The sequence below is a fragment of the Phoxinus phoxinus genome (genome assembly GCF_949152265.1).
Source record: "Phoxinus phoxinus genome assembly, chromosome: 8".
Classification (NCBI taxonomy): domain Eukaryota; kingdom Metazoa; phylum Chordata; class Actinopteri; order Cypriniformes; family Leuciscidae; genus Phoxinus; species Phoxinus phoxinus.
The window spans coordinates 29,066,413-29,084,177 of record NC_136883.1 but is presented as its reverse complement, the minus strand read 5'-3'; the positions used below and the strand labels follow the sequence as shown (position 1 = coordinate 29,084,177).

General features: G+C 39.8%; 1 protein-coding gene across 2 annotated transcripts in view; it reads left to right on the top strand.

Moving 5' to 3' along the window:
- zfpm1 (zinc finger protein, FOG family member 1) overlaps positions 1-17,765 on the top strand; it is an 88,487-nt gene that overhangs the window by 34,810 nt on the left and 35,912 nt on the right. For both annotated transcript variants that reach the window (XR_013798483.1, XM_079620060.1), the window contains exons 2-3: positions 3,596-3,739; positions 7,741-7,872. Coding sequence is in view for 1 of the 2 variants with exons in the window: in XM_079620060.1 (XP_079476186.1) it covers positions 3,596-3,739; positions 7,741-7,872 (276 nt within the window). In the remaining variant the exon portion in view is untranslated. The remainder of the gene's footprint in view (positions 1-3,595; positions 3,740-7,740; positions 7,873-17,765) is intronic.

Here is a 17,765-nt window from a genome sequence, read left to right as displayed (position 1 = left end):
GAATGGTGTCTTGTCAATGACAAGACTCTTTGGCCTTGTGTGGATGAAGTTACTCTGTTTTACTGAATGAAAACAAGAGTGCTATTCACTACCTCATTTCACACCGCATGCTGTGTTGGCAGAAACCGAGATGGAGCGGGTCTTGGCAAAGCGAGTGAAAGTCCACTCCTGTACGGCAGTGTGTCCGCAGAGGTCCTGCCAGTGGTGTGCAAGCCCAGAGGCTCCCAGCTTATCTTCGGCTCCAGCGACGCTGGTGACACGACGAGTCCCGTCAAGTTTTTAATGTTGTTTATATGTCTATGGGGTGTTTTTAAATAATGCTTTAAGACAAACCATGTGCAAATTCATAAGTCAACACCGTTTTTTTCTTCTTAAAACTGCAATGAAAAAGACGCAGTTTGAAATCGCTGGTGTTTCTTTCATCACAAACTACCTTGTAACCAATCACGTCACCGTGTGGGCGGGCTTTAGCACATCATTGACTTTGCTTGGGAGCAGGGGAGTCTCATGACAAGATAAGCCAGGTTATCCTGGTATATTTTTCTGTTGATATGAAAAATCTGGTACATTTATCAATATAGTGAGTGAATTATGTATATGATTTATATTGCGATGTTATGATGAACTATATGCCTTTCTCCACTGAAGCTCGAAGTTGTTCAAATCGTTTCTAAGGATGATGATTTTTAAAAGGCATGACTGAGATGGCAAATGGGAACATGGTTTGTGTAACATTAGCGACACACAGCTGTTTGATAACGTAGTCAAGCCAAAGGCTAATCATATTAACTAACGTTATGTGTCTGGCGTTGTAGAGAACGATACATTACCATTCTGATACATCGACTTGTACACAAGCCTGTATAATTCACTCTTCCTCTTCTTCTTCTAAATCAGTTTCTGGTTCAAACATATTTGGCTGAATTAATCCACTTGCCATCGTGTAGCGTTTACTATAGTAAAGTTGACCAAGTGGATCTCTGAGCTCGTGTGATTGAGTGGAGGCGGGGACTCATTTGCATATTCATGATTCAGTGTACACTAAATGAAAGAAGGATGTAGAGTTAGATTCAGTCTGCTTTAAGACATAAACATAATTGTTTCACATGATTTTTTTTCTTTAAGTATGTAATTTTTGTGATCAAAGATGAGTTTTAAGGGATAAAATGATTGACTACAGGGGGACTTTAAGTCTCCTTTTGATTTATGTGGGTTGCTGTGCTTTCAAGTGCCCGGGATCCGGTCTAACCCTTGGATCCATCTAATTACTAAGAGCGTGTTAATGCCCTTGGCTCTGATCAATGTGTGTAGCCACTTGTGCTTGAAATTATAAGTACTGCAGGTACCGCAGTTCTTCCTTGAACGCTGGCACGCACGCACACACACACACACACACACACACGTAGACTCTCACCAAAGGCTCACTGTTCTCCTCGAAGTATCTTTCTTCACAAGTCCCTGATTTCCCGATACAAGCAGTGTTCTTTTTTTTTTTTCTCTGTGTTTGGGCTGTTTGGTAATGTGGTGATTAACGTGATGGTGAGGAAGTTTGTTCGTTTAATCAGGGCTCAGGTTTGATGTGTTGTCTCTTGGTTTAATCACTGCCGCTAAGCACACTGGTTTGATGTGGACGGGGGCTGCTTAATAAAGCCCTATCTCCTCCGCCTTCATCAGCTTTCTCACTTTGTTCTGTCTGTTCGAGTGCCAGTTAGAACTCAAAAGTGTATTTCTTTCAGTTGATCTTCTTTTGCTTTGTATAATAGACAAAATAGGGGCTTTTACAATGGACATTTCCTTAAACATGGATTGGGAAAAGTTGGCATTTTTATCATTTAAACAAAATAATTGTAATTTTTATTTTACGTCATTTTGTTTTAAATCCTAAATTGTTTTTATTTCATTATAAATGCACATGTTTAAGTTATATTTCAATGCGATCTATACATCAAACAGCACTTCTATGCATGTTAGATGTTGAGTGTTAGATTTTCCCCCTCCTTTTTTCATAAAATGCATGGCAAACAAAGTTGTCTGCTGACATTATGAATGTAGACAACCCTTTTTCTGTCGTCGGTTCTGTGAAAGATGCTTATTATTCCTTGTATAAGATGAAGAGGGAGAGTAGAGACTTTCTTCCGCGCCATTTGATGTCTGTAAGCAGTGATGCGGCGATTTATTCATTTAACCAGAGCGGTAATAGGAAAGAAAATCATAATTCAGACTTAAATTTAAACACGAAATGTAATTGGAATTTTAAACAGAGGAGCCCCTTTGTACAATTATGATTAAAGGAAAATTAATTGTATGAAAATGTCGCCACAGATATAGAAAATTAGATCTAGCAATGCCCAGACTACATTCTAAAAATATGGCGTATGGGATCGATCTTTTTTACTTTTCTCTCTCGCGTCCTTTATTACTAAGGTCCAAATCTAAGTGTGTTAATTTTATCTGAAATTACAGTGAACCATGCAGGCGTGGAAGTCGAAATTAGCCTAAAGATGTTTCATTTACAAAGACAGAAACACTTTGTCAGGGAGCGATTGTTTCCAAGCATTATCTCCGCCTCGTTTTAATTGCTTTGGAAGTGAAATTAACAGAATTAGAAAAATTGCCTTTGCCTTTTTCTACAAGGCTCTTTATTCACGGGTATTGTTGTGTGCTTTGTATAGATTATAGGCCTCTTTGTTCTAGGAAGTGTAAATATATACGCCTCCAGTCACGGCTTTAGCTCCTAACAATCCCCTCTCTGTTCATCACAACTTAATGAAAATTAATTTACCAAAACCTGTGGTAAAATCCGATTTTCCAACCCCTGGTAATTTTGCTTAGATGCAGATGCATACAATAGTGGGTGTCCTGGTTGAGTTTAACATAGTGAAAATGTGTTTGATGAATTTATGTGAAAACTGTAGTTTTGCTCATCTTAAACCTCATTAGAATAACAATACGGGCGACGAGGGTTGAATTAACATGCAAACCGCGGTGGTGTCCACTACAGAAGCCCTCGTCTGTCACGTATTGCATTCATTTATTTTAGAGGGAACAAGCATACTATAAACATGCTCTCTGAGAATATTATAATTTAAAAATAGTTTAATACTACTCCCTCTGGTAAGTTTTTTTTTTTTTTTTGGAAATATCAAATCATTAAATAGGTATTTTTAAACACCAATGGTTGGTTATCTCATCATGGTTGAAAAGTGTAAGGTTTTGTTCAAACGCCTGCCAACTGGGAATGTATTGAGTTATACAAATGAGTTAATCAGCCTGGCCAGTGATACAACACACACACCGTTGTTCATTTACTTCCTTGTGGTCTGAAGCTCTGGGATTTCCAACCAATTAAAACTGTAAAAGGCTTGTAGCAAGAAGGTTTGAAATGAATCAGAATTTTCTTTCTTAATCATGTACTTTATCAATTTTATTTACAGAACACCATACTTCCTTGAAGATATTAACAGGGTATATTCACATTATCTAAAGCCTCTCAACTGAGGCTTTGGCATGATATGATGGCCTTTCAGTGTCAGATGACTTTTATTTTGTATTGTTCCTCTTTTTATGACCGCTCTCTCTCTCTTTTTCTCTGCAGGCTCTATTGGGGATCTTAATGGAGGTGAGGATCCATCTGATGATGTAAGCATGTCAGGAGAGGAGGGCGGAGCTTCAGACCAGGAGGACTCTGCGGAGTGTGACGGTTCAAGTCCACCTTCATTTACACCGCTTTATAACGAAGGTGAAACGACGCATGCTAAAACGGCTTTCATACGAAAACTGTCAAAACCCCCCGAATGTTCCTCTAACATAACCTGTGTTGTTTTGTGATGAAACGGTTTTAACGCTGATGCCTATTGATAACAGTATTAGACATCTCACTCACATCTGATCGTCTGGATTTCGTAAAACAGCTTCCTTTTGCCATATGACTTTAATGAATGGTTAAAGGATATAATTGAAATTCACTCTCGTGTCGGTCTAAACTTATTTGCCATTTTTTTTGGTGGAACACCAAAAAAAAATCATACTTTACAGAACATTCCCATCAAGCTCCAAAAAGGACCAAAAAAACAAAAACAATCAAAGAACCATAAATCTATGAACTTCTGGAGCCATGTGATGGCTTGTTTGAAGTATAGACTGAAATTTTCCACTGAAAATCCACTGGAGCTTTCCAATAAATGTTATTGAACATGCAAGACATTGATGTTTTCTGCCGCTGATGTCCAACCTGGCACCATGCATCTAAAGCTGCCATATTTGACTTCAGAGCTAAAGAGATTTTAGTAAGAATTAATTATTATTTTGTTATTTTTACTTACCATATATATGCATAAAAAGTTATTTTTTATAGGTTTAGATTTATAGTGTTTTTTTTATTTTATTGATGTGGTTACTATGACCTGTCATTGAATGAAAAAGCAATGTGAAGATTCTTAAATTCAGTTTTTAGGTTTATGGAAAAAAATAACGCCATACTGGTTGGGATTGACAAAAGAGTGTAAATAGTGACACAACTATTACTTTATGACATTAGGTTCGGTTCAGGAAAAGGAAACGCTTGCTGAATGAGAAACAAAGCTTTGTTTAATCAAGTTTTCTTTGAAGAGAGTTCATCATAATGTAAGATTAAATTGTTTTAATACCTCGTTTAGTTCCTAGGAGTGTTATACAATATCTTTTATAGACCTAAAGAAACAAATTATGTGATTAAATTATTATTATTTTTTTATCTTAAATGAGGTAACGTAATTTTTGCAGACATTGATGTACCAGTATATGGTTGCCTTGTTGCACTTTCTGTCTGGTTTTCCAGTCGTAAGATATTTAAGTCACATTCTTAGTTGAGATTTCTGTTTTTCCTCTTCTTTTTTTTTTTTAATCTGGAAAATTCCTGTTCTTGTGAAATTGGGGACTGAGGAGATAAGAGCTGGTTCGTTGGCTGCTTTTGATAAACGCATGGAAATTCTGTCAGGTGCTAATCGTGACTAGTTTAGAGATTGTCCTGTTTTGTTTGTGTGTGCGTTTTAGACATGCAAGTATGTGGCATTCGCAAGTTTGTATTTGAGGTGATGTTTGTCATCTTCTATTTTCCGGTGTGAAAAGAGGGTCTGCGTTAACGTGTTTCTTTAGCTCTTTTTTCCCCCCCTCTATCAATCTCGCCCCCACCCCTCGGGGCTCCACTGTTGCCCGGTGCTGCTATTATCAGCCTCTGTAAATCAGTCGTGTTTGACGAACCTGCTCTTTCAACCTGCGATCAATACCAGGTCTTTATCAGGCCAGCAGTGGCTAATAAAGGCAAGCTCCCTTATCCACCATCTGGGAGAGAAAAAGACAGGCGATAACCAACTGATAACTGCTTCAGAAAAACACTCAACCAGTCACAAGACACACAGTGTCGATAACCACCTGTAAAAAATAAATATCAATGATAATACCACCTTTTAATAATCATTAATGGCAAAGCGGCCGTTGGTTTTCGATGTGAAAGGGTCAGTCCGAAGTGATCCGAAGGAAGATCTGATGGTGAAGTCGTCATCCATATCAGCAGAGAAGCTGATAAACGTTAAGCAAAGATGGCTCTGTGTTCCAGAACACCTTTTGTTATCTCTAACCCGGCGAGGAGGTCTGATCGTGGGCTTGATCTGGCTGGTGGTTTCACCAAGGCTGCAGAATTTAACTGGATGGAAACATCCTAGCCTGTACAACCAGCTAGCCCCACTTTGGGCGCCATGTTGGACTCAGAGATGATATAGTTGTGCCTTACAAGAAAAGAACTTGACCCTGCCATGATGATCTGTTTGGGGGAAAGACCTTACAGAAAATTGACTCTAAAAAATGAGGCCAGCCAGGAAGAATGGAGCAAGTTGGGTGACTTTGCCCTCCAGGTGTGACAAGGGAAGTTGCTGTTATCAGATGAAAGGAGGTTGTTGGGTTGGCGAAGGGGTGTGTGTGTGTGTGTGTGCGTCAGTATGTGTGTTTGCATGTGCTGGTAGACTAAGGAGACTGCCGGGGAGCCAGGATGGTGGCAGCACCCATCCACCCCGCCCTCTTTTCCTGATACCTGTCGTCTCTGCTCAGATGATATGGGAGATTATATTGATAATATTAAATGCAATAACTGTGGCTCCAGCTCCTCTCCCCACGCTGAGCGCTGCAGGATAAAATCAATGTGCCATTCAATGTGATTTATCGCTGAAAATAATAGGGCTTCTTAGGCAGGGAGGGAGGCGCGTCATGGGACGGCATGCGCTGGGACGGGCTGAAAATGGCGCTTGGGCCTGGGTGGAATTGTCGGGGCTGACGAGAAGGGCGTGTGCATGCGTGATTTATTTGATGATGAAGATCTAATCTCCAACCTGTTGCATTAATAACAGCATGCTCACATTTATGGCCCGTATCGATCGGTAGCTATCGCTGTTTATCGCCACGGGAATGCAAGGGTAAACATGCCCTTTGTGCACCACAGATGAGCTGTAATCGAGGTGGGGTGAAGGGGAGGGAGTTGGGGAAGGGGAGAGGGAGAGAAGAGGACAAGAAGTCATGTCAATTTACTCATACATGTTACACTGGCACTCAACCAACCGAAAGAGAGAGAGAGACCGCTATCAGCAAGGTGATCACATTGATCAAAGAGAATTCGTAATCATTGGCATCAATGTCTGGGAGATCTGTACTCTGTCTTTCACACTGATGAAAAAGATCGGCCTTAATAAAAGGAAGACGCTGGCCGTCTGTTGGCTGGGGTTTCCAATTCTCGCTTGGTAAATCAAAAGCGTATGGGTCGGGTTTATCCTAAGATGTCGTGTTGCTGAATCACACAGGCCTCTCTGTTGACCACTTTTGATCATCAGTGCGAGACCATCACACTCATTTGTTGAGTATTAAAGAGAATGGTAGAACATTAAGAATTAAACATGGGACTCAGGATTCAATGTAACCATCACTTGCTAAATGCAAGTTAATATTATAAATAAAATTAAAAAAATTATAAATTAATAATGTTTAATATTTATTTCATGTTATGTAAAAATATACACTATTGTACAAAAGTAACTTCTTCTTTTTTTAAATAAATGAATGTTTATTTTGTCGAATAAATGCTGCCCTTTTAAACGTTCCGTTCGTCAAAAAATACTTAAAAAAATGTTCATGGTTTCCACAAAAATATTAAGTAGCACAACTATGATTGATAATGTGATTCATCATCGATAATAAGAAAAAAAAAGTTCCTTGAGCACCAAATCAGCATATTAAAATGATTTCTGAAGGATCATGTGACACTGATGACTAAAGTAATGATGCTGAAAATTCAGCTTTGCTATCACAGGAATAGATTAGATTTTAAAATATATTAAATAGAAAATAGTTATTTTAAATTGTAATAATATCGCTCAATATTAGTTTTCACTGTTTTTGATCAGATAAATGCAGCCTTGCTGAGCATAAGAGATCCCAATCTTTTGAACAGTAGTGTGTTTTTGTATATAATAAATAAATAAGAATAAGAATAAAAAAAATAAGTATTTTCTCAGATTCGCTCCCATTTAGCAGCTGTGATAAAAGTCACAGAAGCATTTACCAATTACATAAGTAAGGAATAATATGCAATTAGCTGGTCATGTTAAGAAAACCGATGATATTGCACAAAAATGTAAATATCGCACAAACATAAACTCTGGTTGTTTTCAGAATATGTGTGATTTTTGAGTATTAATTCCCTGTCATGTTTTGACACAGAGCCAAGAACGCACGAGTCCCTGGCGGTGCCGGATGAGGGTGAGGAAGATGAGAAAGGACTGAAGCGCTGTACAGAAGATGAGGAGGAGGAAGAGGCAGATGGGGAAGGGGAACCCCAGTGGAACGGCCCAGGTCAGTCTCCATCTGTCCCTCTTTCAGGAGTGTTTTACTGATGCATGAGTCACTGGCTCCTCAGGAAGGGCCAGCCGTATTCACACTGTCACCTTGGCAGCCATGAAACAATAAAGGCCAGGACTTTATCAAGATATGCGTTCAAACCAGAAATGATTCAGTCTGATCTGCCTGTAAATGTTATAGAAAGTACTGTCATTCTCATACCACTTTGCGGGGAGAACCTACTGTACACTTTTCAATGCTTTGTCACTTTTTTTCTCAGTGATGCAATGGTCCACAACAACCCCGTGACATCACACATCACACTGAGAATTCAGATAAACTCCACACAATGTCTCAGACATGTTCTAATAGTCTCTGTGAGAGTTGGGACTTGTCTCTTTCAGGCAGCCGGCCCTGATTTAAAGGAATATAACTGGTGCAAATTAATTCATAAGCATTTTTACCATTGATCATGTTATGTTCTTGGTTATTTGTGGTACAAAGGAGCTAACAACAGAAGAGAACATGCAGGTTAATCCGTCGCTTAAATGTAAAGGACAGAATTTAAATAGTTAAACTTGACATACATGTAAATATGAATAATTTTGCTGTATTTATATGATAAATATTAAGTTATATAAAATAATATTATATATATTATATTAACATTCATGTTATATTTTTATTATTTCATAATATTATGCAAATATTCTATTATAGAATATATAATATTCATAATTATTTATATAATAAATAAAGTTGTATAATATATATTATTTTTAAATAACGAAGAGTGCAAAATGCAATTTCAGGTTTGATAAGTTATTAATAAATTAATCCAAGAGCATTTTTATTTAGTTTTTTATGATATATAACTTTGGTCCACTATTGGGTTGCCACTTCATGTTCAAACTGGGTCCTAAAGCAAAGCCAGTTGAGAGCCACTGCCTTTCCTGCTGGAAAAAAAACCCCATCTTAGACCAGCCTAAGCGAATATGCTGGTCTTTCTTGCTGGTTTAAAAGGTGTTTTGGCCCTCTTTCAGCTGGAGACCAGTAAAACCTAAGACCAGCTTATTTTAGGCTAGTTTAAACAGGTTTTTCAGCAGAGATAGAAGTTCCATCAATCACTCCGGTAAAGACTCAAAAGTATGATAAAAAGTATTCATCAACCTCTCAGGTGTTTTTGTGTTGTTTTCTTGCCTTCAAACTGGTTGCATAAAATCGAAGACATCCTAAGAGCATTTTACTGCACTGACTGTAAAAACAAATATGTAGTCTTTAATATGGGCCTGGATAGCGTAATAAGGCGTTTTCTATCATTTTTCTCCATCTTTTTCTCTCAGGACCACACGGCTGAGCAGTACAGCTTATAGCGATAGTGGGGATCTAGTAGAGTATGACATGATTCAATATGCAAGGCATTTTCTTTATCTCGAATATTTAGAAATCGCCTAAATATGTGTGTCTCCCTGTGTGCATGTGTGTGTTTTAATTTTTCACGTCAAGGATGTGTTTATTATCGTCCTGTTCCAGCCTGTCCTTTTAACAGTAATTGGAGTGATATTAATTGCTGTGCGGTTGCCGCTTGATGACAGCGCTGGCGATGTGAGTGCGATAGGCTTTCCCCCCCTCCCTTCGCAAACTAACTGCCAGGAGAATGAGGAAGAGAGGAAGAGGGGGGAGAAAGAGCAAGAGAGAGTGAGAGAGAGAGAAATAAAGAAGGGGGAGCAGTAGTGAGATAGGCCTTCTATCAGTACTGGAGCAGGCGCTGCCTTTATCAGAAGCACGATTGGCAAAAGGGAAACTTTGACCGGTCTGAATTTTTCCCTTATCATCATGACCCCCCTCACACACCACCCCACATCCCACCACTGGTCTCTCCATCCCCACTAACACCCCCCTGCAGAATGCAGACATGCACTTCTTCCTTGTTTCTTGTTGTTTTGGCCCCTCAGCATCAGGAGTGGAGTCGCAGTGTTTGTCCATGCGTTCACTTGGTGTATGTCTCTTTTCCTCATAATCCTCTGGGAGCTGAATGTTCAGTTCTGTGGTAAAAAAAAATGTTTGCATTGTGTTTTCATTAGCAGAGTTCTGTTAATGACCAGACTGACTTCTTTTAGAGAGGACTGGGCCATTTCTGATGATGTCACATCCTGTTTTAGGGCGTTAGGTGATGGAATGGGTATGCAGTGGCAGCCAAACCCATTATTTCTGCATATTTTTTCAGTCATTATGTAGTGTGTTGTCATTCTGTCTGTACTGACTATTTCTCTTGTTTTCCATCTCTGTTTGACCTTTCATATATTGAGCTAATGTTTCCTGAAAGTTCTCAGCTGGCAGATTCTCATCCAATGTCATTCTTATCAGTTTGTATAAAGCTTTATTGTATACGCATACACAAAACTCATAGATAAATAGATAGAGAGAACATGGGCCATAAATAAACAAGTATGCTTATATTATTATATATTCCTTATCAGTTTTGAAGCTGTAAAACTCACATCTTACGGTGTATGATTTTACACTGGGTACAATGTACTTTGAAATCAGTCTATAAGTGAACAAAAAATCGAATGTATATGAGCCTTTTAGCGTATTATACATCCATTTAGAATTGTCACTCAAAAATATGGGTATTATTATTTTTGAAAAATTCCCCATATCATCAAAGGATAGCGCATATCGCTTTTCAACACCTTCCGCATTTTAATTTGCACGGGTGGTCTATCTGTCCTTTAAAGCATCCATACGTAACGTCCGTGGAAAATTCTTTGCTTGTTATTTGTTAATTGCTTCTGTATCTTTATAGAATATTTTTCAGGGTGGGGTTCTGTTGAATGAATTGATAGGCAGTGGTGAGGCAGAAGTGTCAGGAATGGGTTGATATGGCAAAGCAGCTTTTTAATCTATAACGTGTCCTGCTGCATGATATGCAAAATAAATTATGAAGAAAAAAATTATCTTCAAAATGACCTTGCTGGCTGGAGGGTTTGATATTTTCCTCTCTGCTTAAAATTCTTGATATGCAAATGGCCGTCACAGTAATCCCTTCTAGCTGGCGGACCGTTGCTCCTTTTTCCCCTTCTCCCCCTCTTTCTTTCTCTCTCTCTCTCTCTCTCCATCTCGCTTGCTCTTTTAGAGTTTCACAGGATGGAATAGGACCTTGACTAAACTAGCTCCGCATATAACGTTCCTGCTTGGCCAGCATTCCCTCCCCACCAGCATTCCTTATCCACACAAGTTATTCAAATTACTCCAATAAACCATTATAATGGCAATGATAATAATGATTATTATTATTTACCTGGTGCGGTGGGATTTTATCATATTTAATTATAAGGGATCGGAGGGAGCAGCGTGTGCATATTATCAGTGGCATTTAAATGCTGATAAATTATTTGCGGGTGCTGGAACTGGCATTGATGAGAGGGCTGCAGGGATGCTGATAGGTGCGGAGGTGTTGGCCAGGTTTTACAACGTCAGCAGAGAAGCAGGAAAATCTGCATAGACATCCTGAAGAGTCCTGAGCGCTGGAAAATTAAAAACATATCAGCACAGCTCAGAAAGAGTGAGAGAGTGGAACTAAATTTAAATAGAAGTGTATTTGCGGATGTCAGTCCAATGTCATGAAATGTTCCTGCAAATACATACACATATTGGACGTGTTGCTGCAAATATTATTATTAAAATATATATATATACACACACAAAAACACAAAAAAAACACCCGAATACACTCCCTGTCTTCCATTGGTTGGATAAAGATATAGCCTAGATTGTTTCTAACACTCTTCTGAAAACGCCTTGCTGTGGGATCTTGAGAGTGCAGCGGGTTTTATTTTCATTTGAGATGCTATATGTGCTATATGATATGTAATATTCGCGGAACTGTTACTAGTATACTAGTATCTGAATTCGCAAATAGTTTGTTTCTGTCGAGACAATGTAACGTACTTGCTCTGGGACTAGTTTTGGATGAAGACGAGAAGTGCTTGTTGTTGTCGTTTTGTTATCGTTGTACAAGCAGAATGTGACGGTTGGTCGGTGTGGTATTTGTCCCGCCCCTCATCCACTGTGATTGGATGGCTGGGTAAAAAAAAGTGACAGCTATGAGCGTTTCTTTTTTACCCATTTATTACAGCTCATTTATAACTCTCTCACTACAACTCTCGGTGACCGGTAGAGAACGCAGAGCACACGCTTGAAATAGATGCTCAGCGCCTTGCCACGCTGCTGGTGTTTTAAAAACGACCCCCTCCCATTGAAAACAATTGGAAATATAGCTGCAAGCAGCGATTACGGGCCCAAGCCGGTGGCACCGCCACCCCGGTGCCTTTAGTTGCACTAAAGGCACCGAGGTGGCGGTGCCACCGGCTTGGGCCCTCCATCGCTGCTTGCAGCTATATTTATATATATATATATATATATATATATATATATATATATATATATATATATATATATATATATAAAAACCGCCACCCCGGTGCCTTTAGGGTTCCTGTGCACGACGGGCAATAACGTAACTCCGCTTTGACTGTCGAGAAGAAGTCTGCTTTAGAGCTTGCATCAGTGTGGGTTCTGCAAAAGTGCGCATCGAGGGCACATATCAACCACAAAGTATGCGTGAGCACCCTTCTGAAACCTAAAATGAAAAATAAGACACCCTACAGTCTCATGGACTTAACGGCCACATGAAATCAGCAGCCATTGTAAGTACACAACACCGAAAATTCCTATGAAGTGTGGTATATATCAGGCATGAAAACTCCTCACCTTTCGGCGAAATTCGCCGTTTTAAAACCTAAAAGGGTCACCTACGTGATTTGTGCAGATCCGATGAGAAAATATTTTAGGGGGGGGGGGGGGGGGGGGTGTGTTCGAGGTCGAGGCCAGCATTTATCCCCTATAAAGTTACCATAAACTTTACAAAACTATAAGCTTTAAAAAACAATCATCATTCCGAATGCCGAAACATGACAGCCAATACGAGTCAGAGTAACGTTAGGGCAGAAATGTTTTCAAAGTCTTTTACACCGCGAGTCTGAGAACTGGACACACTGCCGAACAAAGAACCGCACGTCGGAAAGCAAGCCTGAGGTAAGTTAGCTTACAATGTTAACTGTCCTGTCAGATACAGACAGCGATGTTGCCAATGTCATTATTTTTTATTTTGACATAGAAGTGGGCGAGATAATATCGCGAGTGGGCGCGGGCGCCGTGAGTGCTGAGCGAGCAGGAACAAGTATTCATTGCGCGGCTCGCGAGCCTCATGCGGCTCGCCAAGCTTTAATTTGTGGCTCGCAGTTGCATGGCGGTAAATAATACGGTGATATGATAATGCATTCACTATAGATATTTTATAAAAACATAACAAGTAGGGCTTTAACATAACCCGTTAAAAACTCAAAGTGTCAGCTCTATTACAAATTATTTCGATCGGATTGAAAGGGGTGGTTTATCGAGAGAACGTGAAAAAACTTGATCGATTGAAAACCGAAACTGAAAGGACGACGTATGACGCGCTGAACAAGCTGTTCTCCTGATTAATAAAGTGTCATATAAATGAATATCCTTTCATTCTATAATTCTCCTTTCACTCAGCATCTGTGAAGTGAAGCAGGACAACGGCTCACCAGTGCTTGTTTCAGATTATCATACAGACGACTGGTTTGGGGCATTTTTGGGATAAATAGTAGTAGTAAATAGTTTTTTTTCTCTGAGACCCGATGAAATACGTAGATCAGCGGCCCATTGGTTCTTTTCTTGATTGACACTGGGCTAGGCCAATCACATCTTTAATGTGAAGTATAGAAATATACTCTTTCAAGTATAGAAATTAGTACAAAACTAATTATGAAAGTTTCCTTTATTTTTCAGTGCATTTGTTTTACAATAGGCTATATGGCTATTACTATCATGGGATTAATATTATAACTATTATTGTAGTAGTAATGTAGACAGACACTGTAACTAAAAGAGTTTTGAAATTTTCTTTGTTTAATTTGCACCAGATTGATGAATTTCACATTAAAAAGCACAAAATTTGTGCCCCCGAACCCCCCTAGAGTGGCAGAGGATATGCCGCATCCTTCTCACCTTTTTTACCCCTGACCTGTTTTCATGCCTGATATATATTCATTGAAATTACTGTACTTTAAAACACTTGTTTAAAAGAAAAAACACATGTATACATAGTATAAAACACTAGATGGCACAATATACCTAGTTTTAATAGTCTTTCTGCCCCCCTCCCCACACACACAGAGACAGGGGGGGCTGTCTGTGTGTGTGCCCTCCCTCCCCTCCCAACACAGACACACACAGGGGGGCTGTCTATGTGTGTGTGTGTGCCCTCCCTCCCCTCCCCACACAGACACACACACACACACACACACACACACACACACACAGAATGGCTGGGGGAACTCTGTCAGAGAGAGGCAGAGAGAGACAAAACCACATTCAAACCAAAATATCTGACTTCCTGTTGGTCGGAGCTAATGACTGTAAATCAGAAAGTTGTCCGGCTCGATGTGCACAATATACATACCAAGTTTTGTGACTGTAGGTAAAACTAACCCCCCCACTTTTGTCAAAAGTAACACTTCCTGCTGCCAGTTGGTGGCGCTATAACTTTGACTCACATTAGTTACATCCATGTGATCGCTCTCTTACAACAAACACGCTACTGAAGTTTCATCAAGATCAATTAATGTATGAAGACGTTATAACACATCGTGTTTCTCTTTTCTCGCCATAATTTCGTTTCCTCACCACGGCCAAACTGTTCGAGATATCAAAAATCCGTCCGCAATTTAGTATCCTCAATGTCTTGACGTCATGCTGACCGAGTTTGGTTGCGATTGGATGAATTTTCTAGAAAGAGTGTTTCAAATTCCAGGGGCATGCGTTTTCATACCACCCACAATAGCCGACTTCCTGTTGGGCTGGCGTAAAACTTAGAGCACGAAAGTTGTTCGGCCCGATGAGATCTAAATGTGTACCGAGTTTCATATTATTACATGCAAGCGTGTTTGATATATACGGACAAGTGTTTGAATCCCATTCCAGGGGGCGCTGTCGAGCCCCCCTGCCACGCCCGGGTACCAGCTTCAGCCGCGGGTTCTGACCTGTGTGCAAAATTTCAAGAGTTTTCGAGCACGTTAAGGGCCCCAAAAGTTAGGGATGCATCGATCCGATATTCAGTATCGGTATCGGCTCCGATATTGCCATTTTTGCCAGATCGGGTATCGGTCAGACGAGGCCGATCCAAATCCGATATTGTGCGTATACTATTCTGTGCTATTGTTAAGCCCCACAAAAGGCACAAAAACATTATAAAGCACCATAAAGTTGTCGTGCACTATATTATAAGTGTTCGGAAGCCATTATATAGTATAATGTGAGAGAAATTAATATTTAAGTCATTAAATTCAAGATCACGTTCACTTTTCCCTCCGCTGCGGCTGTCAGTCATTCTCCATTCAGCATCAAGCAGTGCGTCACGTTCGGTTACGAGTCAACACGATGAAAAACTCTCTCCAAGATGATTCAAAGTTACTATAATTATACTTGATCTGTAGATAAAGGGCTATGGTTTTGCATTAAACAACTTTATCTTGCTGGACTTTATTGCTGTACCTTAATCATGTTAACGTTACTTTCTACCGGGTGTCTCTCACAACACTGGAGTAGAGTCAGAGCATTATAATTGTTCTTCACGCGCAGAGTAACTGACATTTAAAACTGTTTAAAGAAAATGCTCTGTTTAAAGAAACTATTGCATAGATGGATAGATACTGTATAATACACTACGCATCAATATGCCTTTCCTTTGTGATTTGAACTTTTCAATGCGGAATCGACGCGCTGCGCGCTGTGACTCGTGTTGCTTCATGCGCATCATTCTGCGCTCGCGATGCGCATAAGCGCTGTGTGCCGCACTGTACTGGAGCCTTTCATATCATAATACAGCGACGCAATGAACGATTATTTCTAGTTCTGTCCTATCTATCATATGTTGCTGCCTCATTAAACCGCTGTGCTATAAATTTAAAACATGTCTCAATTTTATAGTAGGCCTAGGCTATATATAAAATAACTAATCTTTTTGATTTTTGTTATCTTGTTTTTCATGAATGTATTTTACAACAATACAAAGAGCAATGTGTAACGTTTTACCAAATTTAGTGTTACACTTATTGTCTCATATTTGTTCCCCACTAAATGTTTTTTTCATGTTCAGATTTAATACAATTATTGTGCACTTGTGATTTTTTTTTTGGCTAAATTTTACTGCTGAATTATCCACTAATCTAGTTTATAATAGCATTTTTGTCACAGATTATGATCATATTTTTTTTTATTTGTTGTTTTTCTTTATAATGAAGTTGTCTGTATTAAGTAGATTGTGTTTAACACAAAATAGTGACTATCAGTTCAACACACAGAGTTATAGAAATTCTACTTGATTAAAAATAAAAAACTGTGCTGGTATCGGATTGGTATCGGTATCGGTCGATACTCAGAATGTTTGGTATCGGATCGGATCGATTCTGAAAAAATGGTATCGTTGCATCCCTAAAGTGCCCGAGATTTTGCACACAGCAGAGACAGGGTTAAACTAAACTAGCCCCCCTCCTCACACACACACACATACACAGATCCCCCCCTCCCCTCCCCACCCCACACAGACAGACACACACACACAGAATGCCAGAGAGACAGAGAGAGACACAATTCACATTGAAACCACAATATCTGACTTTCTGTTGGTCGGAGCTAATGACTGTAAATTAGAAAGTTGTTTGGCTTGATAAGATCAATACACACGCTGAGTTTTGTAACTGTAGGTAAAACTATAACTAAGTTATAACACACTTTATGCATCCTTTTTTAATCATAAATTCGTTTCCTCGCCACGGCCAAACCGTTCGAGATATCAAAAATCCGTCCGCAATTTAGCATCCTCCATGTCTTGACTTCATGCACACCGAGTTTCGTGGTCATCGGATGAATTCTCTGGGAGAAGTGTTTCAAATGCCAGAACATGCGTTTCCATACAGCCCATAATAGCCGACTTCCTGTTGGACTGGCGTAAAACTTAGAGCACGAAAGTTGTTCGGCCCGATGAGATCTATATGTGTACCGAGTTTCATATTATTACATGCAAGCGTGTTTGAGATATGGACATGTTTTTGAATCCCATTCCAGGGGGCGCTGCCGAGCCCCCCTGCCACGCCCGGGTCCCAGCTTCAGCGCGGCTCTAATGGCCGCGGGTTCTGACATTTGTGCAAAGTTTCAAGAGTTTTTGAGCACGATAAGGCCCCCAAAAGTACCCAAAAGGTAGTAAAATAATAATAATAATAAAGAAGAAGAAGAAGAAGAATAATAAAATATATATATATATATATAAATATAAATAAATATAGCTGCAAGCAGCGATTACGGGCCCAAGCCGGTGGCACCGCCACCCTGGTGCCTTTAGTTACACTAAAGGCACCGGGCTGGCGCTGCCACCGGCTTGGGCCCTCCATCGCTGCTTGCAGCTATATTTATTTATATTTATATATATATATATATATATATATATATAAAAAGCCGCCACCCCGTTGCCTTTCGGGTTCCTGTGCACGACGGGCAATAACGTAACCCCGCTTTGACTGTCGAGAAGAAGTCTGCTTTAGAGCTTGCATCAGTGTGAGTCTTTCTGCTCCCCTCCAAACACACACAGAAAAGGGGGGGGGCTGTCTGTGTGTGTGCCCTCCCTTCCTCCCTCCCCACACACACACACACACACACACACACACACACACACACACACACACAGAGAATGGCAGGGGGAACTCTGTCAGAGAGAGACAAAACCACATTCAAACCAAAATATCTGACTTCCTGTTGGTCGG